Raw genomic sequence first — 27,664 nt, forward strand, 5'->3', positions numbered from 1 at the left:
GCTTCTCATTCGGAACAACCTGCTCTATTTCGTATTGCCCACAGGGAATATGCTATTTCAAAAGTTGAAGAGTGACTTGTCTAAAAGTAGACAGTTGAAGGAAAATGTTTCACAGGATGGAGGCTTGAGAAAATTCACTTTGAGGACAACAACTTTGTCTGCCAAAAAAAGATGCATTTTCTTTTAAAGGCTTAACAACCTAACAAGTTTTACCCGGAATATTTTTTTTTTCCCAAGTAACCATTGGGTGCGTCAATGTGTACATCATCACAAAAAGTATCAACGCAAAAAGAAAAACTAAGTTCAAGAGTTGTCTCATGAGCTTGTGCATGAAAGACAACATATCATTGTGTGTGAATTATTATTATTATTTTTTTTGTCGGAAGTGAAATGCGAAAGTCAAGAATGAGATTTCATGTTACTCAGTACTGTATTGCATAAGAGAGCAAAAAATGCTACTAAATCACCAGCGATAGACTGTATCAAGAGACACTCCAACAGTCATATGTGGCACAAACAAGCTTTCAAACACATTACTACATCCCAACAACTTAAAACCCACTCACAGTCAACCCTCCCAGTTTAAATGGATATTTGACTTCCACAGCAGTCAATGGCAATGAATGAGTTAAGTCACTCCAGTCTTTGGATAGGAGAATAAAAAATGCCTGAAATCTAAAATATTAACTGCATGTAGTTTCAAGGAGAGCAACAGGGGAGTGACTGGAGAGAGGGGGAAAGTGTGGAGGGAAGTTCTTATCTATTTCATCCACAGAAAACTCCCTTCTCTCTCTCTCTCACACACACACACACACACACACACACACGCAGACACCTCACAGACACAAAATCAAATGCATTACATTGTGTACTAGTTTGGGTCTCTGTTGACCTCAGCAAATTCCCTAAATGCCAGAAGTCGCATTAAAGTTAAGAGGGGGATGATAACGTGTTTGTAGGTGGGCACATAGGGGAATCTCAATGAAAGTAAGAAAATTACAAACACGATTCATGGAAGCCACATGATATCTGATAAAACTGGAATAAAGTCAATAAAGATGAAAAATATTGCTCAACAAAGCTGAAGAAAAACAAAAAGTTATTTAAATTGAAACTGATTGAAAGAAAGTTGAAAGAATGTGATTGAAATTTTATCATCATCAACAGCAGCCCTACGTGTAACCCTTGTGTTCTTTAGTAATAGCTAAACACATTCCAGGCTGAAGTCAAGGAAGACTAGCGCTTGTTGCACACGCTTATAAAGGACCAAACCTTTATGTTGCAAGCTTGTTCCATCAGCCTCCTGGCGTTCTCTGCAGCTCTGTAGCGTTTGGGGAGCTGGACTCTGAAGAACTTGAGAGCCCCTTCAAAGTCTGCCGTCAAGAGATCCTCTTTGGATGTCTGCAGGGACAGAGGTGGGGTCAGGTGAAGAAGGAGAGACAAATTTTAGTCACACCTATTTTTTTCCTTTTCTTTACTTTTACTTGTTTTATGTATTTCACTTCAAAGGAAATAAGTGCACTTATTGATCATAACATTACACAAATGGACATGTATGGATCACAGAAACAATTTGAGACCATTTTGCATTCTTCATTAAACACACACATACAGTATAACAACTTATTACCTCACACAGGCCACAGAAGAAACCATAACATTTTTCTCCACTATGGAAACTCTGAATTCACAGGAAATGTAATATTTAAAAAAAAAAAAGGAAAACACTTGGTCATTGGTGATCAGCTTACCATATGGATAATATGCATAGTGATATGGATCATAGTAATGTCTATTAGCGCCACCTTTGCTTGCTTCTGTGCCTTAGTCAATGTGGAGGGAATTACGAACAGTTCCAAATACCAGGCATCACAAAACCTTCAAACTTCTGCTCAAAAGAAAGAAAAAGAAAAAAAGGACGGAAAAGCCCAATAGAATAGCTGAACTTCCTTCCTTCCTTCCATCCATCTATCCATCTTCTGCTTATTCAGGGTCAGGTCCGCAGAGGTAACAGCTTAAGGATAAGTGGCGCTAAAATATGTAACTATAATCCATAACATTACGCATGTTATCGATATGATAAGCTTGTCACCAAAGACGAAGGGAATTTTAAATAAATATTAAGTTTGAACTTAGAAAGGTTCCAGAACTGGTGTCACAAGATTCATTTCAAATTCAAACTACAAACTAAGAGTTTTCCCCTTCAGTGTGGGCCAGACGATTAACCAGCACAGGATCTACAAAGTGATCCTGTGGCATTTGTTAAACTCAGTTTGTGAGAAGAGGCGAAAGGTGTGGCAGGACAACTCATGGCTGCTTCACAGTGACATCGAACCTGCTCACAATGCCCTGAGTATTTGACAGTTCCTGGCTGAGAAGAACAGTGACGTGCTGAAGCAAACGCCCTTCTCACCAAACCTGGCCCTGAGTGATTCCCCCCCCCTTTCATCCCCAAACTCAAGGGGGTCATCATGGGAACTCTTTGGCTATGATGAAACTGCAGAGGATCTGGGAAGGATCATTCCAGGAGTGCATGAAGGCTAGGCAGAGAAAGCTGGAAAAGTGTGTTAAACTTCACGGGATTTACTTTGAAGGGAAAAAAACTTAGTAGTTTGGGTTTTAATTATTTCTTTTGTGACACAAGACCGGGAAATTTTCTGACATATCTCGTATATACATACACAAGTTCCAACTCACTATACGTACAATAAACCCAATTTCATAGTTAACGACATCAACTGAACCCTACTGAATAATTAAAAAAGCATGGAATTTGTGAGACTAGTGACATACCAATCTTAAAGTTACCATATTAAACTTAATAAAGACTTCAAAAACACATGGACAATTTTGTGATGGGCAGGACACATGCAACAGTTGCCAAACATGACTTAGTGAACAGTTAAATATTCCAAAGGATGTCATCCATCCATCCATTTTCCACACTGCTTATCCTCACTAGGGTCACGGGCGTGCTGGAGTTGATCCCAGCTGACTCTGGGGGTACACCCTGAACTGGTCACCAGCCAATCGCAGGGCACATATAAACAAACAACCATTTGCACTCACAGTCACACCTACGGACAATTTAGAGTCTTCAATTAATCTACAATGCATGTTTTTGGGACATGGGAGGAAACCGGAGTACCCGGAGAAAACCCACGCAGGCACGGGTAGAACATGCAAACGCCACACAGGCGAGGCCAGATTTGAACCTGGGTACTCAGACCCTCGAGGAAGACGTGCTAACCAGTCATCCAACATCCCGCCCAAGGAATGTCATAAATAAATAAAAACTAGAACAACACTATTTACTGCAATGACGACATTGTGATCATTGGCCCGATAGCATAAGTAAAGGTGATTTTAGAAGGGGTAATATAACCAAACACACGTCAATACCACCATCTTGTGGGGGAACTCAATTAGTGAGTGTCAACTAGGTTCTACCTTAGACAACCAACTTACCGTATATTGAGGCACTGAAGTGCAGAGATCGCACATACAAACATATTACTTACAGATACAGATATTAGGTTATCAGCTGGACAGAGAGAAGCTGCTTGCATGAATGCCAAAGCCCTTTCCTCCACTCCTTTGAACGCTAAACATGGAATATTCCCAGTCCCCACTCTCACCGCCAGCAGCTTGGGGACAAAGAGTCGATGTCCCATTCCAAGGAGATCCATCACTTTGCAGAAGGAATCTGCTGAGGCCTGACTGCTTTGGGCCTTTTCTTCTTCCGTTCTCTCTCCATCCTCCACTCCCCTTCGCACTGCTGGAAGTTGCAGAGGAGGTGTCAGGGCCGGAAGAGGAGGGGGAGAGGGGAAAGCTGAGGATATAGGAGAAAGTGGCGAGGTTGGAGAGGGCAAGGGAGATGGGCAGTCCCTCTTTGGGGTTAAGGTGTCGTATGACTCCAGCGTGCCGTCCAAAATGTCCCACTTGGTCTGTATGAGTTAGAGAACAGATGAACTCGTAGTAAAATGTAGTTATCCACTGAGGAGTCCAACTGGTGTCGTTCTGCTGAGTGAAGACTCTGGACTACTAGGTCAGAGGACACGATATGACCACATCCGTAGGCAAAGACAATGTTAATAACAATAATAATAATAATGTTCAGAAGACTGAGTCTTTATCCCACCACTGTCAGAGCCCAGAAGTGACAATTTGTTGCACCACTGTTACAGTAAGAAAATTAGGAAGAGAGGTTGTTTCTTGCATAACGCCATATTCTACCTGCAAGCCGCTCTTCACTTGCTGCACTCACAATCGCAATCCGGTATGTCGTTGCTAAGCAACAAAGCTGCTCAACACGTGGGTTGCTGCTCCAACAAACTGCAGTAATGGAAATGTACTCTGCCTTTTTCTTATTTTACAAATTCTCCTTCAGTAAACATGACTGAAAAGCTTTAAATGAACAAGGCCCAGTTCATGTGAGATGACACAACAAAGTGTCCAATACTTTTTGGAACGTGCTTCCAATTTGAGGGCTGCACCTGGAATGAAGCTGACAATATTCCACAATTTCTTTGAAATGCAAAATCAACCAAAATGTAGAAGTAGGAATCCTTTCACGAGAGAAACAGGAAGGAGACTTTGCTGTGGCGGTATGGCACTTGATAGAGAGGAGGTAGAAAAACATCTAACTCAAATAAGTACAGTTGCTGTGCAGAAAACAGTATGGACTCAAGTGTTCCTCAAGCATATCTTCATTCAGCAGTTGCTTTGTAGCGGTCTGCAGATCCAGATTAGACAGAAAGTCACTTCATTCTCAACAACACAGGCTAAATGGATGCATCTGTGAGTCAGTGGCTTGTGTCATCAAGAGCGATTGTTCTGGTCAGCAACTGGGGCGAGCCAAAGCAAAAGAAGAAAAAAAGCATGAAAACACACAGTGTTTCCAGACCACTGCCGGCTTTGGTATCACTCTCTCTTTGTGATGCTAACAGCTAATGATAGCAGCTTGCAGGGCATGTCTGTTACAATCCAGTTGGCGGTGGGAGGTAGCGTGCTGCAAAAATATAAATTCAGCAGACGACTAAAAATGTGGAGGGAGAGGTTGTGGGTCAAAGCGTAGAGGCAAAATGAAAACCTGGAGGAGATGACAAGAGGCTCCACACAGCTATCTGTGTTGGTAAAGTAGAACAAAATGTAAAAAAACAAAACCAAAAAAAACAAAAAAAAAAACAAAATGAAAAAAAAAGCTTTATTCCTCCATGTGCAGATTGCTGATGGTCCACCTTACATTCTGGGAGTGAAGAATGATGTGGATGATGACTGTAAACCAGGAAAGGGAGGGCTGCTGGACCCAGATGGAGGGAGGGGGATGAGAGTGTAGAAGAGAACACGAGGGAGGGAGAAGAAGGGGGCCCAGGGATAGAATGTCGTCATGGTTGGCCAATAGGAGGCCGGTAGTGGAATCCTGTTCCACCCACCTCATGTCTTCATTTCAGTATTGCATCCACTCTGTATGTCTTTCTGGTACAAAAATATTACAGAGGAATGTATAATTATTTTAGCATGATTACATAAAACATAAATAGCATCCGAAAAATGTACATGAAAAAGTATTTACCCCGCCTTCTCAAATTCTTATTTTTTGCGGTTTTCTCACTTTAATGTTTCATCAAAGAAATGGAAATATCTGACAAATTTAATCCAAGTAAAAATATATTGCAGTTATTAATTGGTGATTTAGTTTAAGTTAAAAAATATATATATATTTAAAGCTACCTGGCCTTGTGTGAAAAAGTAATTGTCCCCCTTGTTGTATTCATCCATCCATTTTTTGAGCCGCTTATCCTCACAAGGGTCGTGGGAGTGCTGCAGCCCATCCCAGCTATCATCGGGCAGGAGGCGGGGTATACCCTGAACTGATTGCCAGCCAATCGCAGGGCACATACAAACAAACAACCATTCGCACTCACATTCACAGCTATGGCAATTTAGAGTCTTCAATTAACCTTGTTATTTTATCAAATCAAATATTTGCGAAAGCTGAGTTCATTTTGACTGATCACAACCAAGCCTGATTACCTCTAGATATGTTCAATCAAGAAATCACTTAACTCGAACTTGTCTGACAAAACGAAGTTGGCCAAAAGATCTCAAAAAGCACAACAAAATGCCATGATCCACAGAAATTCAAGAACTGATGGGAAACAAAGCAAATGTCATCTATCAGTCTGAAAAGGGTTACAAAAGCCATTTCTCAAGCTTTAGAACTCCATTGAACCACCTTGAGAGCCATTATCCACAAAGGGAGAAAACATGGAACAGTGGTGAACCTTCCTAAGAGTGGCTGGCCTCCAAAGATTGACGCAAGACCACAGTGACGACTCATCCAGGAAGTAACAAATGAAGCCAGGAGAGCATCTAAAAAAACAGCAGGCGTCCCTTGTGCTTGCTAAGGTCAGTGTTCATGAATTAACAAAAGGAGAGACCAGGTAAAATGGGATACATTGCAGAGTTCCAAGGCAAAAATAACTACTAACCAAAAAGAACATCAAGGCATCATACATTTGCAAAAAATAAATAAATGAAATCAAATTTGTGCAAGAATGAAACTTTTTCTTACTTTTGCATTTTGTAATGCTGCATGTATTTTTGTCACTATCACGAAACAACACACACTTGCCAGGAACAGAGACTGTCAATTGTTCAAAATATAATAAATTGAAACTAGGGATCGACTATTTATTGAGGAAAACTTCATGTCATCTCTACATGCATAAGACTTGTGCGACAATGCAAGACCACAGCAATAATTAGCTGTGCAAGCGATAGACAACATGATTCTCCTAGAATCTGAGCTTGTGAGGCCAACAGAAATGAAATTATTGCACTGCACTGATTTCAGAACTGGTCAACATTGTGAACACCATCACGGACCAATGACCCTAAAACAATTTGCAATATAGTGCACACTAGGGAATGGATTATTCTCATAATTACAATTCGGAGTTTAAATAACGTATGCCGATTGTGTTCTTCAAGAATTGATGGGTTCGCCTGTGTGGAGTTTGCATGTTCTCCGCGTGCCTGCATGGGTTTTCTCCGGGTACTCCGGTTTCCTCCCACAGCCCCAAAACATGCGTGGTAGGTTGATTGAAGACTCTAAATTGCCCGTACATGTGAATGTGAGTGCGAATGGTTGTTTGTTTACATGTGCCCTGCGATTGTCTGGCGACCAGTTCAGGGTGTACCCCGCCTTTCGCCCGAAGATAGCCTGGTTAGGCTCCAGCACGCCAGCGACCCTTGTGAGGATAAGCGGTACTGAAAATGGTTGGATGGATGAATGGATGGATGCAAAAACAAAAAATTATCCAAACCTACAAGTACACGGCCCTGTTCCCTGTTAAAACTTAACTGTGGTTTATCATACCTGAGTTAAATTTCTCAAGCCATACCCAGGGCTTATACTGCCACACCTGTTCTCAATCAAGATATTACTTAAATAGGACCTGCTTGATAAAGTGAAGTAGACCAAAAGATCCTCAAAAGCTAGACATTATGCCGAGATTTAACGAAATTGAGGAACAAATGAGAAAGAAAGTGAGATCTACGAGTGTAGAAAAGGTTGTAAAGCCATTTCTAAAGCTTTGGGACTCCATCAAACCACAGTGAGAGCCATTATACAAAAATGGCAAAAACAGAACCGTGGTGAACCTTCCCTGGAGTGGCCAAACGACCAAAATTACCCCAGGAGCACAGCTACGACTCGGTCACAAAAGACCCCACAACAACAGCCAAAGAACTGTGGGCCTCATTTGCCTCTTAAGGTCAGTGTTCATGACGCCACCGTAAGAAAGAGACTGGACAAAAGTGGCCTGCATGGCAGAGTTCCAAGATGAAAACCACTGCTGAGCAAAACCTCGTCTCAATTTTGCCAGAAGACATCTTGATGATCCCCAAGACTTTTGGAAAAATACTCTGTGGTCTGATGAGACAAAAGTTGGAAAATTCCTCCACAGCGGTGTGAGAGACTCATTGCAAGTTATCGCAAATGCTTGATTGCAGTTGTTGCTGCTAAGGATGGTGATCTAACCAGTTGTTAGGTTTAGGGGGCATTCACTTTTTCCATACAGGGCCATAAAGGTTTGCATTTTTTTTCTCCCTTAATAATAAAAACCTTGATTTAAAACTGCATTTTGTGTTTACTTGTGTTGTCTAAAATTTGTTTAATGATGGGAAACAAGTGTGACAAAACATGCAAGAAAATAATAAATCAGGAAGGATTTTTCACACCACTATATATAACAGAGAATGGCTGGTTCTCAGTGTGGTTTTAAAGGTTCTGCAATACATTAACAAATATGATTGATGATTGTCCACAATGAACCATCAATATACAATATGAATGTGCTGAATGAATCGATATAACCGCAAGGAGATCTGGTAACAAAACAAACAGGAATTCCACACCACTTAGACAACAACAAAGTGGCTGAGGAAACCTTACACTCATTTTAGGTTGTGGGTTCTGTTTTGGTTTACTGACATTATTATTTTATCTTTTCTCAGAATGGACAGGTTACAGATACAAGTGCACATTGCATTCTCAGCACCAAAATGTATACATGTTTACCAACTGTCAGGTGATCACAGTTGTACATTTAACTTTCTTAGGGTGTTACCAGAAGTTCCGTAATTGGTGATAAGAGACCATATACCACGCACACTACATAGGACACAAGGCAGAGAGGTTAACCGTGCATGCCCTCGTCCCGTGTATCAATTGTATAAAATCATAAACCATAACATGGAAGAACAAAAGACTAAACATAAAACTGTACTATCCCTCAACTGCAGCTACTACAACTGGACATCAGGTGGTAAAAAATACCAAATGAAGGTGTTAAGGGGACTCTACCTCCAAAATTCAATTCTACAAAGCATCACTAAAGCACCGAACATGGGGTACTGTGTATGGTCATGATCACTGCTGGATGGTGCAAGTCTGGGTTTAAGTGGTCAAACCGATACGAAGACAGGACATGTCAGTCAAATGTTGTTGGCAGTAACAAGTGAATTCTTTTAAATGTGACACGTATCAATGAATGAGTTGAGCTACTAACCTTGAGCAGAGCCAAGGCAACATTGAAGATGATGTTCAGACCCTGGAAGACAAGGGATTTAAATAATTTGACGAATAATGAGAATATAAAAACAGGTAATAAAGTTTTATTTGCTGCCATATTAAAATCATGAATACATAAAAAGAAGATTAATGTGATTTTTTTGTTTGGAGTAGAATGTCTCTCACATCACTCATCATATATGTGATATCGACACAAAGAAAATGTAGATCTAGCAGCTCTGCGGGAACACCCACAAGTCCTTAGTCTCTATGATGAGTTCACATGGCAACACAGAGCTAAAAATATCCAAACAGCACTAAAAATAACGAGAGAGAGGGGGAGCGCTGTCTTTACACACTGATTTGTACAAGACTCAAGATGGCGCTGCTATGCAGAGCTAGGATCAAAGAGAGTTGCATGAAAAGAATGTGTGTGCCATGAAATGGATTTATAGGTATGTGGACAGGCAGGATAAATACACCAAAAGCAGGGTTGTGATTACAGACTGGGAACAGGACAGGCAGATTAGAAGAGGAATAGAAAAGGTGAAATGAAATCCCATGGAAAGATGTTTCATGTTGAGAATGATAAGCTCATTCTGGCTTTTGTGTCTGTGGCTTTTTTTTGTCACACATTCCCCAAAAGTAATTCAGTAAATATAATGTGCATATTAACCACTTATTTCCACGGTGACTAAGCAGTTAGTTGTGATCATGTAACTCTTTGTTATTGTTGTTCAATTTGATTTTAAACTCTAGACCTCTGTACTGTATATCTCACAAGACCACAGCTCAGTGAGCATTTAAGAGGAAGTATTTCACAGATGTATTTTTTAAAATGTTAATTTTTTCACCGTTCAACTACTTATTTTTAACAGAACCGGAGCGCCGCGTCGATTGTGCTGGCCTGACACCGGATTGCTGTCATTCTACAGGCCTGTGGAAACCGCCACTCACATTAGTTGGAAAATGCGGTCAGACATTTAGTACAAGCGTCTGTCCAGGCTACTCAGTAAAATATAGCCAAGTAAATTATAAGTATAAAATCGTAATAAATTAAGAACAATGGAATGTAGAGTGCAATGTCATTCGTGCTTAGGCTTTATGCTAACTGCACAGTTTAGTAAAGGACTTATGTTGACAACAACCCTGGACCTAATTATTTTTATTCCCAATGGTGGGGATTTAGCAAGGAAAAAGTGAACACAGAACAGTGATGGGATAGAGAAAATGATACTTGAGGAGAACAGCTGTCAGCATAGCAGGAGATGAGAATGGAGGTTTAACAAACAGACTCTTATCATGCGGTTCACTGGCTGAGAAAAACCTGTGAAGCTTCTTATTGTTTTGCTGGAGGCCAGTGGGAGAACAAAAAGAGTAGGAGGGATGGATGGATGAAGAATGAATGAGAACATAGAGGAACGAAGGCCTGAAAGACAGGTCAGGACGGACGAGAGGGGCAAAAATGTTTTAATTTTCACCAAAATGAGAAAATATTTTTGTAAGTCAAGATTTGAAAAGTTCAAATTGTTGTTGTTGAGTTGTTAAGGCTTGAGGGATACAAAAAAAAGATCATGCTGGTCAAGCAAATCTGTGTCTCAGTTGTAGCCGTTAATTTATGGAGCAATTAAGAGACAAAATTGAAAAGCTGTGAATAACTCGCTGTATTCAAAACAGAGGTTTAAAAATATAGTACTAAAATATATATATATATATATATAACTGTATAAAATGCAGAAATGTCAGAACCTCTGTATGTGTTAGTTTGAGGATAACAAAAATATATGTACAGTATGTATAATGTGTATGTAGGAGTACAAGGGTTAAATGACAGACGGTATGCTTTTTGTTTTATTTTATTATTGAGATACATCACAGTATATGAATAATCTATTGAGTATGAACATGTTAAGAGTCAAGATTTATGGACAACAAGGGGTAGACTTCTTCCTACTCCCTTTAAACATGTAAACTGTGCCAAAAGAATACATTTATTGATGTTCTTTTCCTTTCTTTTAAATGTATTTTTGTTATTATGAATGACCTGTAGTTTATATGTTCAATAAAATCAAAATCAATCAATAAAGTTATTTCTAGACTGATACTTGTAGTTTCAAGAATTATGATGAAGAAATCAATACAACTATATTTTTCTTCACAGCACTACCTTTTCTTAAACTTTATTATGTAATTGCTTATGTTGGTGTGGTGATTAACACATTTGGCCTGTTGAAATTCATATTTCTCGCTGTCACTTAAGCAATGATGTAACAACCGTAAATAACAGAAATTTCACAAGTCTCTAAATATGCCAAGGCAGAACTGTTAACAAAAGATATTTTCTATCCCGCTTAATCCTCACTCAGGTGATGGGTGTGCTAGAGCCTAGCCCCGCTGATTTTGAGCGAGAGGCAGAGTACATCGTGAACTGGTTGCCAGTCGATCGCAGGGTACATATATAAATAACTATTATTACTCACATTCACACCTATGGACGATTTGGAGTCTTCAATGCACCTAACATATATGTTAGGAAAGAAGTTGGGCTACCCGGAGAAAACCCACACAAACTCCAGAACATGCAAACTCCACAAAGGAAGGCTGGGGCCCAGATTCAAACCTCAAAACTGTGAGGACGTGCTAAACCCTCGGCCACCGTGAAAAATAAGAAGTTGAAAATACTGTATACTGTATGTATTCATCAATATTTCAGATCCTCACCATAATGTAGTAATGTGTTCTTCCTTATCACTTTTCTAGAGGTTGATCGAAATTACAGTATACCTGACCTATGATTGTTTTATAAAACAGTCAAAATGACTGCGGTTATAGAGGTCTTTTGTAATGCGGGGGATGGAACACTTGATCGCAGCAGTAGGTGGGATTAAAAATGTAATCAAGGAATATATTTTGCAATGCTACCTTTAATAGGTGGGATAAAGTGATTTGAGAGAAACAGTAATCTAATCCCTTGTGATGACACTATGAATAATTACAGGCATGAGATGCAGTGTTTGTAACGCGTTACTCCAAAATTAGTAATGAGCAAAGTAACGCATTACTTTCCCCGGGAGAGTAATCAGACTAGAGTTACTTTTTTCTAAAACAGTAATAGTTACTTTTGAGTCATCAATGTATCTCACCAAGTACTGATTTGTGGCTGGTGACTCGAAAACTCGCAGCATTTAACCGTTAAAGCAGACTGCTCATCTCTCACGAGTGGAAAATAGCGATTGGGAGGTGATTGTTGATTCAACAATAAACAGTGACGGTGCAGTACCATAAAAGTGAAAAGAAATGCACGATTTCACTATCCCCACACTATTTTTTGTTATATTCCTTTGTAAAAAGTGTATTTGATTGTTATTACTTTTTATTTACACATTAAGAATACAGTTTTACTGGCTTTTTAAGTGCGCAATGCATTCAGGGTCATACCGAAGTGCGCGGTCATAAATCGGTCATGGAGGTTAAGGACTGTCTCACTGAAGGACTTACAATACTTATCTTAAATAATATTTACAATGAAAAGTGAGAACTTTCAACTGAATTGTAGTTCGGGCTGCGAGCTGGTTTAACGCGCTGCACAGCTGACGTCACGTAAGTAAGTGCTTCTCCCGACCATCAATCACCCACAGCTTTGCTAGTTAAACAGTTGCGTAATCTTGTCACCTTTTCTCGCTCTTCACATCAAAATTCCCATGGTGAGAGCAATGGTGTGTGTGTGTGTGTGTGTGTTTGTATTATCAAACCGCCACTCGCTTTTACGTTCACGCACACACACAGTTCATGGACCACAATCGGCATCCGTCCATTATTATTAATCAGTTTATTTGAAAGGGGACAATGCAATTTCATAAAACACATGAAATACACATGGTTAAAAAAGCCAGAATTAGCCAGAAGGCTAGTTTTCATCTGTAGTCCCCATCCATCCATCCATCCATCCATCCATCCATCCATCAGTTAAGAGTCTTTAGAGAAGTCTACTGAGAATGGTGTGCTTGTTTACATTTAGTTACTTACTGTAATGTGATGTCATGTCAAGTCTGCACTACGTTGCTGATTTGTGGCTTCAACTACAATAATATTTAAGTTATTGGTTCATGTTGATGTAACTGTAACTTGTGTGGCGTACATTACCAAGTAATGGGTACAGTTAAGCTAATGCTTTTTTTGTACGGTGGATAACTGCCACATGCTGCCACATGGCAGCAGCTGAAAGTAACTAAAAAGTTACTTTTTTCTAACGTAGTTGCTTTTGAACTCAAGTAATCAGTAAAGTAAGTTACTTTTAAGCTCAAGTAATCAGCAAGGTAACTGTGGCAACACTGATGAGATGCGATATTAAGAAAAAGCTGAGCGAAGGATTTGTTTTGATGCTTTCATCTACTTAACCAAGTGGATATGATGGAGTTATTCTGTTGTAAAGGACGACTGTCTGTAGACAAGACAAATGTTATTAATGCAGACCATGCACTCAAATACCATCTATCCATCCATTTTTAACACCGCTTATCCTGGTTAGGGTCACGGGTCACTGGAGCCGATCCCAGCTGACGTCGGGCGAAAGGCAGACGACACCCTGAACTGGTCGCCAGTCAGTTGCAGGGCACATGTAGACACGGACAACCATTCGCACTCACATTCACACCGTCACTGAGTGGGAACTGAACCCACGGTGCCAGCAACCAAAGTCAAGCGAGTGTACCACTACACCATCAGTGATGCATGCAAATACCATTAAACCCATTACTAATAACGTGTGTGTGTGTGTGTGTGTATATATATAAAAGAAAATCTCTAGCAAAAAAAATTATTACATTTTACATACACAATCTGCTTTCAGAACCAGAGTAAAAATTCCTAATAGCTTTGTATTTAAGATTGTATCAACCTAAAAGCCTGATAAGAGCATCTTTATTGATTATAGACAGTGTAAACAGATCAAATCAAAGGGCAGGCTACATACACTATCGACTGGCACTGATCGTGATATAGCTGTGCCTTCTCCTTAGGGCCTAGACACCTGCTGTGTATGATACAAACAACTCCCTTCCCGCTGTAATTTTTTCCTTTGTCCCCCCCCTCCCATTAATTGTTGACAACTGCCCATACTAACCATGGACGTCTTTATACTCCCGCGGTCGCGCAGCCGACAACGCCCGCATTGCATCACGTGACCGACGAATTGCCCCGCGCGGCCCCTCTGCGTAGCTTGACACGTAAAAAATTGTTGCTACACGTCGAACGCCGCGGAGATCATCTCTCGTGATTGGTCTGTTTTAGTCACATGCTGTGATGACGTACTCAGGGTGCCCCTTGGTTCTACATACCATCTACGCCGCCGCCTTCTCGATCGATTTTGCAGCATAATTAAACGTAGCATCTGGTCATCTAGGTCCATTTGTTCTAGGAGACACTGTTCCACGGTCGCCATTGTTGTTGCTTTGTTCCTTGTTACTGAAAGGAAAGTAAAAACGGCGACCGGAAATGGCCAAAAAAATGCTGAGAAAAATCCACTCTGTGGTGTCCTAGCCAATACCAGCTGTAGCGAAACCCCCGACTTGGAGGTGAACTGCAGTACATTTTCAAAACTGCGCGCGTGGGTTGTGCTTGAGTATAAAGGCAAACTACACGTGGGACGGCCGCAGTGACGTCAGCGCGGTCGCCGTCCGTGCGAGTATAAAGAAGCCTTTAGCCTTCCTTGAAACTATTTCCCTTTAGAAAAAAAACAACAACTTTACCTTCAACCTTTCCTCGGAATTTCAGTTTAATATAGTGTACTGTGCACGGTCCACAACTGGTTAGCACATGTCCCACACAGTCTGAGGTCCAGGGTTCAAATCCAGCCTCCCCTGTGTGGAGTTTGCATGTTCTCCCCGTGCCGGCGTGGGTTTTATCCGGGTACTCCGGTTTCCTCCCACATTTAAAAAACATGCATGGTACATTGATCGCAGACTCTAAACAGTCTGTTGGTGTGAATGTGAGTGAATGGTTGTTTATCTATGTGCCCTGCAATTGGCTGGCGACCAATTCATGGTGTACCCCGCCTCTCGCCCAGAGTCAGCTGGGAAGCGTTATGGGGAAAAAATAAATAGTGTTCTCCTTCCAACTGTACCTCACAAAGCAGCAGATCAGTGATGTGGAAAACCATGCATAGGGGGAACTTGGCCGTGAAGAGGGTGAGGAACCACTGGGAGGCATACATATGCGCCTCCAAGTTCAGTTCTTGGAAATGGGACCACAGATCGGGTAGCTGCTCCTAGAAGAGAAGAAGAGTATGGGGGTGGTGGTGTGGGAGTGCGGGGAGGGTGGAAAGACTTTATTCATAGGAAAACAAAGTGAAAACAATCAGTGTAAACCAAATTCTGCAAATTGAAACAATAGAAATGCAGTTTGAGGTGATATAAATGTACAAAACAAAACATGTCTCAATAACATGCCAAAATAGCCCAAGGATCTGTTTTGTGGGGGCTGTCTTATTTCATACAAATAAGACAATGCTCATCCCATGCCCCTCAATTGTGGGTTGTGCCAACTCGACTCAACTTGCATTATTACAATGACCAGGGGTGTAGCTGGAAGGTGGCCACTGGCTACTTCTGCTATGGCCGGAGTAGTGAGAAGTGCCCCCATAAGGTTACAGTAGGGCCATAGGACAGGAAGCTGATAAGAAATTTCCTTTTTTAATTTTCTTTAATTTTAAATGCATCAATCTGGTGTACTTTGCGCGTGACATGGAGAACAATTATGTACAAACCACAATTCTAATAAAGTTGGGACATTGTGTAAAATATAATAATGACAAAATACAATGATTTGCAAATCAATTTCAACCTATATGCAATTGAATACACTAAAAAGACAACATATTTAATGTTCAAACTGAAACTTTATTTGGTTCTTTTTTGCTGATATTCACATATTTTGAATTTGATGCCGGGCATGTTTAGCACTGTGTTACATCACCTTTCCTTTTAAACACACTCTATAAACGTTTGGGAACTGAGAACACTAACGGTTGAAGCTTTGTAGGTAGAATTCTTTCCCATTCTTACTTGATGTACAGCTTCAGTTGCTCAACAGTTCGGGGACCAATGGGAGACTGTTGCTCCAAAACCTGTGTGTACCTTTCAGAATGACTGGTGCCTTCACAGATGTGCAATTTAGCCATGTCAGGGGCACTAACACACCACCATATCATCACAGATGCTGGCTTTTGAACTTTGTGCTGATAACAATCCGTATGGTCCGTTGTTGAACTATGACTTTCGCTTTGCGTGGTAGAGTTTAACATGCATTTGTAGATGTAGCGATGAATTGTGTTAAATGACAATGGTTTTCTGAAAAGTTCCTGGGCCCATGTGGCAATATCCTTAGGAGTGAATACACAGTACGTAAAAGTATGTTGTCATTGACCCACATAAAATTTTTCTTTTCTTCTCACTTTTGCCAGGGCATATTAAATTAACAAGTAATGCAAAAAAGAAACTGATAAATACAATAGACAATACAATACCAACTAAATAGTAACCAACACCTTATCACATGCAAATAACTGTCACGCAATCTCGTCAGGCTCTTCATTACAATATTACCAGGCATTAATTCAGACTCTAGATTTCGGTCATATAGAAAAGACTGTATTGCTATGTACCTGCATGAGCTTCTCCAACTGATAGAACTTGCAGTGAAGATCTTCAAAGTTGTTCTTGTAGAGAGCTCTTAGGCCATACTCAAACATGATTTTCACCAACACACAAAAGGCCTGTTCCTCAGGCATCTGAAACAACATTAAAACTGTAATATATATATATTTTTTAAAGGTGAAATATTCCTAAAATATTCGTCACCCATGGTTTCCAGACATCAGGAATTCATCATTACTAAAGAAGTCCAGTAAGACAACCCAAAGGGGCACAAATCTGGTTTTAAATGACCTGCCTATCTTCAGGCCTATCAACCTGCCTTGTGTCTTAACATATAGGGGGGGGGGGGGGGGGGTTGGGCTTGATTTTACTGTATGACATTACGTCTGACTTAAAATCATCAAAGACAAATCAAATCTGTGAATAATAAAATTTTCTCACAATCACTCATATTCACACACATTCACTCACGCAGACACACACAGACAAACACTCAAGGTGGCATTTTATGTTACTGCGTATTTGGGGCTGAATGTGCTGCAGGTGAACCTCAACCTATTCTTGACATCTCTATAACCTCTCCCTCGTCCTTATCTTTAACCTGCCTGCCTTCTTCCTCGACACAACCTTACATCTGTATCTTGACTGCTAAACCTTCCACTCTTGTTTCATTTCCAATGTGTATTTGCTGTCCTCTGTACCTGCCATCTATGACTTTATCTTCTCATTTATTGTGCAACTGTCTCTCCTCTCTCCTTAGTGTGTCCTGGTGACCTCTCCTGTCCCCCTCACCCTTTTGCCTCTTTAACCTTGGGGTCATTTGGACACCAAACACCCTTCCACCACCTGTTTTTCATCAATCTAAGACTGCTGTCATGTACGCTACTACTCCTCCATGTGTCTTCAGCTGGTTACCTCTAATACGTTTTTATTTTATTAAAAACATTCACACAGAAAGGATTAATAAAAAATATGATGATGAGCTAAACTTTCAAAGAATACATTTTGTTACTTTCCAAAAAAAGATTTTAAAAAGATGTGAGTGCATTCAAAGTAATTAAAAGTCTATTTATACATTATATAGTGCTATTGAATAAGAAACTGTGTCCAAACCTTTGATGGAAGTGACAGTGGACCACTTCATACTCACAGGTCTGCATTCGCAGATTCACCTATTCGCTGATTATTTCCCCCAAAATGTTGTTCAGATTTTCTCACTATTTTTTATTTTTAATTCCCCCCATTTTTGTTTTTTCTTTGTTGGGGGAAACAATCCCAATAATAATTATTGGAGGTTTATCTCTGCTTATTCAAGAATACTTTGGGTAAAATAAATAAATACACAAATAACATTGTATTTTTTTCAATGCATTTCTAATGGGTGTCAATTATGGGCAGATTTTCACTATTCACGGTCCGGCCCGGTCCATACCCTCCGTGAATAGCGAGGTCCACTGTACACATACAGTGTAAATATCAGACAAAGAAAACACAAACATAACATTTTAAATGGTGATTTTATTTATTGAGCAAAACATATTCAAAGCTACCAGATCCTGTGTGAAAAGGTTAATGCCCCCCTAAACCTGAGAACTAGTTGGGACATCCTGGGCAGCAACAACTGAAATTAAGTGTTTTCTATAACTGGCTATGAGTCCACATTTCCGTGGAGATATTTTGGCCCACTCTTCCTTGCAGAATTATTTTAAATCAATAATAATGGATACAGAATACACTGATTTGCAAATCATGTACAACCTATATTTAATTGAATACACTACAAAGACAAGATATTTAATGTTCAAACTGATAAACTTTATTGTTTTTTGCAAATAATTATTAACCTAGAATTTTATGGCTGCAACACGTTCCAAAAAAGACTGAGAAAGTTGAGGAATGCTCATCAAACACCTGTTTGGAACATCCCGCAGGTGAACGGGGTAATTGGGAACAGGTGGGTGCCATGATTGGGTATTAAAGGAGCTTCCCTGAATTGCTCAGTCATTCAAAGCAAAGATGGGGCGAGGTTCACCTCTTTGTGAACAAGTGCATGAGAAAATAGTCGAACAGTTTAAGGACAATGTTCCTCAACGTACAATTGCAAGGAATTTAGGGATTTATTCATCTTCGGTCCATAATATCATCAGAAGGTTTAGAAAATCTGGAGAAATCACTGCATGTAAGCAGCAACATTGAATGCCTGTGACCTTCGATCCCTCAGGCGGCACTGCATCAAAAACCGACATCAATGTGTAAAGGATATCACCACATGGGCTCAGGAACACTTCAGAAAACCAATGTCAGTAAATACAGTTCGGCGCTACATCCGTAAGTGCAACTTGAAACGCTACTATGCAAAGCAAAAGCCATTTATCAACAACACCCAGAAACCCCGCCGGCTTCTCTGGGCCCGAGCTCATCGAAGATGGACTGATGAAAAGTGGTAAAGTGTTCTGTGGTCCGACGAGTCCACATTTCAAAATGTTTTTGGATGTCGTGTCCTCCGGGCCAAAGAGGAAAAGAACCATGCGGACTGTTATGGACGCAAAGTTCAAAAGCCAGCATCTGTGATGGTATGGAGCTATGGTAGTGCCAATGGCATGGGTAACTTACACATCAGTGAAGGCACCATTAATGCTGAAAGGTACATACAGGTTTTGGAGAAACATATGCTGCCATCCAAGCAACTTATTTTTCACGGACGCCCATGCTTATTTCAGCAAGACAATGCCAAACCACATTCTGCACGTGTTACAACAGCGTGGCTTCGTAGTAAAAGAGTGCGGGTACGAGACTGGCCTGCCTGCAGTCCAGACCTGTCTCCCATTGAAAATGTGTGACGCATTATGAAGCGTAAAATACGACAACTGAGACTCCGGACTGTTGAACAGCTCAAGCTGTACATCAAGCAAGAATGGGAAAGAATTCCACCTACAAAGCTTCAACACTTAAGTGTCCTCAGTTCCCAAACGTTTATTGAATGTTGTTAAAAGAAAAGGTGATGTAACAAAGTGGTAAACATGACCCTGTCCCAGCTTTTTCGGAAAGTGTTGCAGCCATAAAATTCTAAGTTAATGACTAAAAACAATAACGTTTATCAGTTTGTACATTAAATATCTTGTCTTTGTAGTGTACTCAATTAAATATAGGTTGAACATGATTTGCAAATCATTGTATTCTGTTTTTATTTATGTTTAACACAACGTCCCAACTACATTGGAATTGGGGTTGTGTATTGTATATATTTAACACACACACATATATTGTGTACAAGAACAAAATGTGACTTGACAATGTTAGGATTATAATACATGAATATGTTAATGCATGCATTGTTAAATGTTTACTTACATGCAGCAGCAGAACAGCTGCAAGGAATGATTGACCCTGGCAGTAACCAATTTCCTCATCGTAGACAGCGTAGGCCTTCAAGAGAAAAAAAAAACTAGATTTAAGTAATAAATTGTAATTGATCAAATCAATTTACATACTAAATAAGTCAATGAGCAATATTAATGTTTCTAGTGATAGTAAGCTACATTTTTTAGCATTATGTAGATGTTTAGTCATTACCAAGACTTATTTTTTTCCCTCGAAATAATGTAAATTTTTGAGTATGCACTCGTGCCTCATATTTCATCAGAATCACGCTTAATATTTGACTTGTTTAGGAAGCTCAAGGATGTAGGCTAAAGACAAGGCGGAAACCAAGGGTAGTGTTATATATCACGAACGATAATAATATTACATCAAATACAGTTTAAAAGAAAGAAATATATAAAATTACGACATTAAAATGTTAAATTGTGAGAATGAAAATGCATTTTTTTTTTTAAATATCCCTTAATTTGGATCTACAGTATACCACAGCCCCACAGCACGTGACCATAGGTGAGTGTAGGAACATAGATCGACCGGTAACTTGAGCGCTTCGCCTTTCGGCTTAGCTCCTTCTTTATTTCCCACAACGGACCGATATAAAGTCTGCCCTATAAAGTCCCTTTCTTAAAAATTAGTGTAAAAATCCCGGGCTTTATCAATTTGGCTAATTTGGGGTTTGATGTGCAGGTAATTGTGATGATGTCTTGTGGGACTGTCTGGACTATAATATCCATGCTGACATGCTTGATGGAGTGTGGTAGTCACACATTCCCAACTCAGCAAGGTGACATGTTGGTTGACAGATGGATGGGGGAGGTCCTGGTGGGAGAAATCTAAATTTGCTAGTCTGAGTACATAACAGGCTCAGCGGGGTGAAGGATTAGCATATACTGTAAAGCAGACAACTATTTCATTACAACGTTGATGCTCTTTTGAAACTGTACGTACCCTATGTGTTATTAAACTACATTTGTGCTGACTATTAACACAAGCTGGTTTGACGATGTATTGCTAAATTAATTATTTCATTTAACATGTAAAATATTTGGTCTCATAAAGAAAACATTTACAGGAAGACCATTTTCCAAACTTCACTTTTGTACCAAAAATATTAGATGCCAATAGTAACCTTGACTACAAGTTGTATTCTTCTGTTATATTCAAATGTTATGTCTATTTTTTTGCTATATACTTTGTAAAGAGCAGAAATTGTTATCTTTCTATTGATAGGCTAAGCCACAGAATAAAAAGTGGGAACAAAAGGTGCTTTCAATATATTTTAATGCATGTAGAAATGACGTATGATAACAGTTACTGCGGCCCTGAATAAAGAGTTAACGTATTCATTTGTGATCACTTAGACAGCATCAGCTTGAGGCAGGTGAATGTCCATCCATACTATTATCTTGAAGTTGTGTTATCATGGAAATTTTTTCGAATATTCTTTGAAAAAAATCAATCAACCAAGAACCAAGTTTTGACGAAACTTAAGTGAGGACAAAGGTTCTCTTTTTCTTAAAATCTCATTGTCAAAATGACCAGGAGAGAGACACTTAACCCTGATTGCTGCAGGAGGCCTTCTTAACAATCACTAGTGCTTGTACAGGTTAGATGGAAGTGGGACTGAATGGAACATTAACAAAATGAAGCAGACTGTCACAAGAAAAGTTCACAGTGCTCAATTGACCTTTCTCAGAGAATAAAGGTTAGAAATTTAAAGACGCCACGCATATCAGTGAATAGATTCACGTGTAAATGAATTTACAATCCAGTGCTGTAACCCACTCATGCCTCAAGATCCAGCCAACCTTATCAGTAGCAAATCTACATTAATTTGCATACAAATGAAGGCTAGCTCACCACTGACCTACTTGGGTTCAGACCGGATGTAAACCCACCCTGACAGGTCCTCCCATGGTGATGATAGTCCAAAAATACAAAGGTGTAATGCTCTATTTATTCATTCCAAAACTACATTTGACTTTTAGGCAAAAACTAATGATGCATCGAAATGAAAATAAATGAGGAAACCAAGGCCGAAAACCAAAAAATGAAACACAGAAGGAAATTAGTATGCCAATAATTAGTAAAATTGACTTTACGGCTATGACGGCAGCGGTGCCATAATATATAGAAATTCACTTCCAGAACAATTTCTCTGAATTTGACAACTATGTAAAGAATATTACTGCGGGGCACTTATTGCAGTATGTTATGTAATCGGGTCAAAATAATTCTGCGGACTGTTCAATTGCACAACATAATAATTAATAATGATCAAACTCATAAAGACATTATGGCTTCAATGTACTACTTGTACAAATGTTTTTTGTTGTATGCTATTTTTTTTTTATTTCCTGCATCCACTATTGCTGCTGAGACAATGCAAATGACCCCATTGTGGGAGTAGTAAATGCGGCAAAAAGAAGAACAAAAATTTGTAGAAGAGGAAGAGGAGGAGGAGGAGGAATGAGGATAAGGAGTCTCCAGACACTTATTAATTTGCCTGCTATTTTGCTTTTTAAAGTTGGTTGCTGTCCACTATAGCACGGTTCCAGCCAGACCTGTGACAAGTGTACTGTATCACCCAATCACGTATTTTAGAGATTTGTGACTACGTGTCATGATAGCTTAGCAATTAGCAAGGCATCCCAGTTAATAATCTCACTTCGTGATAACAACACTTTTCAGTAGTGTAGCTTTTCGCTGCCATGGAGGCGATGATTGGTGCTGCATTGCCACCGGAGGGGAAGCGAAAGTCCGCCTCTGCGGCTCGTTATTGTATTTAGCCACTTTAGCTGTGTCTTGGAGGTAGCTTGGGCGGTGCAAAATAGCATGCAACAAACAAGCATTCCCCGATACGAACAGCGGAAAACTGGGAGGTTGGGCGACTGTTCAATGTGGATGCGCAGGTTTTTTTTTTGTGTATGTTTTTTTTCTTTTTCTTTAAACAATACAGTGTACATAACCGCACGCGGGCCGCGTTTTTTGCTCGGGTCATAATGTCCTGTTTCAGACGGTTTATTTTACGTCTTTTAGTTTGAAACCCAAAATGCACTTTTGGGTGAAAATCTTTGGTGGCTGAAAATCACAACTAAAAACCCATTGTAATATCCCTTATTGTTTTACTTGGCACCCTACATTCCATCCTATGAAGCTTTTTTTTCTTACTTCAGTAGTATGGATGATGAGTGAAAGTGGAGATGAGATAGTTTTGATTGAATCAGTAATCATGTCGAGGGTTATTAGGAGTGAACCTTGCAAGCGTAACGGGAGTCAGCTAGGCTGTGCGGATGTACATAAATAAAGCTCCCTCTCCCGATATTCAAAAGAGGGTGCTGGCTTTTAGTTCAACGGTCAGTGCACTTGACTCCCAGTGGCGCTGTGGAAGCATGGGTACGAATCCTGGTGTGGTCGATGGCGCAGGATTGCCACCTTCGTAGCGTAACCCAGAACACAACGCAAAGCAAAACCAGACGAGTAACAGAAGGCATATGAACTTTACAGATTTGTAATATAAACAATTGTGATCCTCAAAGATTCCGAATTTGTATTTTTAAAACCCGCCTCAAGACGCATTTTCATTACTTGGCTTTTAAGGCAGCTTGAGATTCTGCCCTTGTGCCTTATTTATGTTACTGTTTAAAATTTGTCATTGTTTTGTTTCTAAATTATGTTATATTGTGTGATGTTTGAGTTGTATTTATGTACAGTACTATGCTGCATCTGTGGTTGTTCTTAAAGTACTCTATAAATACAATTTAGTTGTACTTCTTTTTAAAGTGGCTGCCCCTTTCCAAACAGATTCCACTGAATCCTCCAGAGATGTGATTTAAGAAGGTGAATATCTAGTCATTTACCATGATGATATACAGAGATAAATCATTCGGAATTTACCAGGCTTGCATGTTGCAGTTTTTAAAAATGAAAACATCCAAAGCTAGAAGTACATTTGCACAAGAGAACACCTGGCAAGGATCTTGGCTGAGGACAATTTAAGAACAATTCAATGGCTGACCCCATTAAGCTCTTCTACAAATAACTGAGGAATAACTGCAAGAAAAAGAGGAACACATCTCGACAATATCAATGTGATTTCTCTTTAGTTCCCTTGCCCTTTAATTCTATTACTTTGCACTTACAAGTCACTTTTTCAGTCTTGATAGACATCAAAGGAACTCTACAATAATAATTAAATTTTGGAATCCATTTCCTAGGAGGTGATTTGCACTGTATTGAAAGGTGTTACAAAATTGCGATGACCTCTGTCCAAGCTAGCGATTTTACTGATCAGATCCAAAATATGTTGAATGTATAGCAGGGATATTAATTCATACAGTACAACTGTGCAATTTCACAAGCTTTGATCCATATTTAGTCTTTCAGGTAATTTCAAAGTCACCATTTAAAACTGCGGTTAAAAAGGATAGGGGTAGTGCAATCAGATTTTGATAGACTTGCTTTTAAATTAAGTTTCACATTTTACTCCTACCTTGCAGATCTTGTAGAGTGAATCTTGTCCATCTCCATCAGAGTCCTTGAAGTAGTCATGTGCAGGGAAAGTACGGTGGATGTCTCGAGTGATCACCCCCTCCTGAACAGAATCCTAAAACATGTATACAGTACAGGATTAGATAATATGTCACAAAGACTGAAAGCAAAGCTACAGTAAAATGTATTGCGCTCAAGGCAACAACTGAGAAATGTAAACATTGCAGATTTGCTATTTTTATTTAAGGAAAATAAAATAAAAAAGACCTACCAGACATTTGCTACATTCACAATATTGACAAAAAGTCCTGCAGAGGAATTTTCCTTGGCCCATGCCACAGACTCCCATAAAGCTTTGTGTAAATTGGTTTAGTTATTGTGGAGTTCTGCGAAAAAACTATTATTCAATTCAGTGGGACAAAAAAAAATCCATTCAGCTCTAACTCCTCTATTGAACACTGTTTCCAAATCTCAGGTACACAGGTCTGAGGCTCACACACACACACACACACACACACACACACACACACACACACACACACACACAAAAGCATTGATACCGTGCACCTCTCGCTCTTCAACACATTCACCTGAACACACTGGTGTTTTATCTCCCACTGTTTTGTTTCAGACCTAAAACCTCACTGTAAGCTGCATATGAACCAACCCAGAGCCCGACTGGCCTTGATGTGTGTATCAGAGAGAAAATGAAGGCCATGAATACTAGAGACCAGAGTTACAGTGAGTACGTAAAGTATTCAGACCTCCTTACATTTTTTACTCTGTTATATTGCAGCCATTTGCTAAAATCATTTAAGTTCATTTTTCCCATTTTTATTAATGTACACATAGCACCCCATATTGACAGAAAAAAACGTAATTGTTGAAATTTTTGCTGATTTATTAAAAAGGAAAAAATGAAATATCACACAGGCATTAAGTATTCAGACCCTTTGCTGTGACACTCATATATTTAACTTGGGTGCTGTCCATTTCTTCTGATCATCCTTAAGATGGTTCTACACCTTCATTGGAGTGTTTGATTATACTGATTGGACTTGATGAGGAAAGCCACACACCTGTCTATATAAGACCTTGCAGCTCACTGTGCATGTCAGAGCAAATGAGAATCATGAGGTCAAAGGAACTGCCTGAAGAGCTCAGAGACAGAATTATGGCAAGGCACAGATCTGGCCAAGGTTACAAAAAAGATTCTGCTGCACTTAAGGTGCCTAAGAGCACAGTGGCCTCCATAATCCTTAAATGGAAGACATTTGGGACGACCAGAACCCTTCTTAGAGCAGGCCGTCCGGTCAAACTGAGCAATCGGGGGAGAAGAGCCTTGATGACAGAGCTAAAGAAGAACCCAAAGATCACTGTGGCTAAGCTCCAGAGATGCAGTCGGGAGATGGGGGAAAGGTCTAGAAAGTCAACCAACACTGCATCCCTCCACCAGTCGGGGCTTTATGGCAGTGTGGTCCGACGGAAGCCTCTCCTCAGTGCAAGACACATGAAAGCCCACATGGAGTTTGCTAAAAAAACACCTGAAGGACTCCAAGATGATGAGAAATAAGATTATCTGGTCTGATGAGACCAAGATAGAACTTTTTTGCCTTAATTCTAAGCGGTATGTGTGGAGGAAACCAGGCACTGCTCATCACCTGTCCAATACAGTCCCAACAGTGAAGCATGGTGGTGGCAGCAGCATGCTGTGGGGGTGTTTTTCAGATGCAGGGACAGGGAGACTGGTTGCAATCAAAGGAAAGATGAATGCGGCCAAGTACGGGGATATCCAGGATGAAAACCTTCTCCAGAGTGCTCAGGAACTCAGACTGGGCCGAAGGTTCACCTTCCAACAAGACAATGACCCTAAGCACACAGCTAAAATAATGAAGGAGTAGCTTCACAACAACTCTGAGACTGTTCTTGAGCCCGGACTTAAACCCAATTGAGCATCTCTGGAGAGACCTGAAAATGGCTGTCCACCAACATTCACCATCCAATATGACAGAACCAGAGAGGATATGCAAGGAGGAATGGCAGAGGATCCCCAAGTCCAGGTGTGAAAAACTTGTTGCATCATTCCCAAAAACACTCATGGCTGTATTAGCTCAAAAAGGTGCTGCTACTAAATACTGAGCAAAGGGTCTGAATACTTATGGCGGTGTGATAGTTCAGTTTTCTTTTTTAATTAATCTGCAAAAATTATAAGAATTAATTTTTTTTTGTCAATATGGGGTGCTGTGTGTACATTAATGAGGAAAAAATGAACTTAAATGATTTTAGCAAATGGCTGCAATATAACAAAGAGTGAACATTTTAAGGGGGTCTGAATACTTTCCGTACCCACTGTATGAGACAGAAATGTTTATCCCTACTCCCCGAGAGAGAAAAAAGTGCTGTAATGATCTTATAGAGAGGCGTCATCCTTTATGTGCAGTCACCCAGCGTTGTCCTTCGACTTTCAATCGACTTGCATTTTTCTCCCTTTTCTTTTGAAAGTGCATCAAAAAGTGCGTTTTTGCTGCAAATTTTCCGTGGATTTCGGCTGCCCACGTCTGTGTAATCATAAAAATCACAAACTGACTAGATGAAGATGAGGTCGGGTCTCTGTTGGAGACATACCATCTGTTGCAGGACTGTGCACTTCTTGTTGCTCATGTATCACGCTGGCTGTACTGTATGTCTGGGGTCATTGATTTGCTGCATCATTAATGTTGAACACCTCCACTGTGTTACGGAGTTTGCATGTTCTCCCCATGCTTGGATGGGTTTTCTTCCCGACCACGTTCCAAAAACATGCATGTTATCTTAATTGAAAACTCAAAATTGTACCTGTGTGTGAATGTGAAAGCTTATGATTGTTTGTCTCTACGCGTCCTGTGATTGGATGGTGACCATCCAGGGTGTACTCCGCCCCAAGCCCCAATTCAACTTGGCTGCAGCTCACCCGCAACTCTAACGAAGAAAAGCGCTACAGAAAATGGATCTTTGGATGAATAGAGCTACTGGCATGAAAATGCCACGTTGGAAGACGTAAATACAAAAATGTCATCCACAT

The 27,664-nt window shown here is 40.0% G+C and overlaps 1 protein-coding gene across 4 annotated transcripts in view; it reads right to left on the minus strand.

The window, feature by feature from the left end:
- Window positions 1–27,664, minus strand: part of rabgap1l (RAB GTPase activating protein 1-like) — a 110,023-nt gene that overhangs the window by 17,603 nt on the left and 64,756 nt on the right. For 3 of the 4 annotated variants that reach the window (XR_009769002.1, XM_061682937.1, XM_061682939.1), the window contains exons 14-19: window positions 24,605–24,718; window positions 20,083–20,157; window positions 16,740–16,865; window positions 15,201–15,344; window positions 9,078–9,119; window positions 1,273–1,401 (exon numbers count right to left, since the gene is read on the minus strand). Coding sequence is in view for 3 of the 4 variants with exons in the window: in XM_061682937.1 (XP_061538921.1) it covers window positions 1,273–1,401; window positions 9,078–9,119; window positions 15,201–15,344; window positions 16,740–16,865; window positions 20,083–20,157; window positions 24,605–24,718 (630 nt within the window). In the remaining variant the exon portion in view is untranslated. The remainder of the gene's footprint in view (window positions 1–1,272; window positions 1,402–9,077; window positions 9,120–15,200; window positions 15,345–16,739; window positions 16,866–20,082; window positions 20,158–24,604; window positions 24,719–27,664) is intronic. The other variant, XM_061682938.1, reaches the window with a different exon arrangement.

Source organism: Phycodurus eques, chromosome 8 (genome assembly GCF_024500275.1).
Source record: "Phycodurus eques isolate BA_2022a chromosome 8, UOR_Pequ_1.1, whole genome shotgun sequence".
Taxonomy (NCBI): Eukaryota; Metazoa; Chordata; class Actinopteri; order Syngnathiformes; family Syngnathidae; genus Phycodurus; species Phycodurus eques.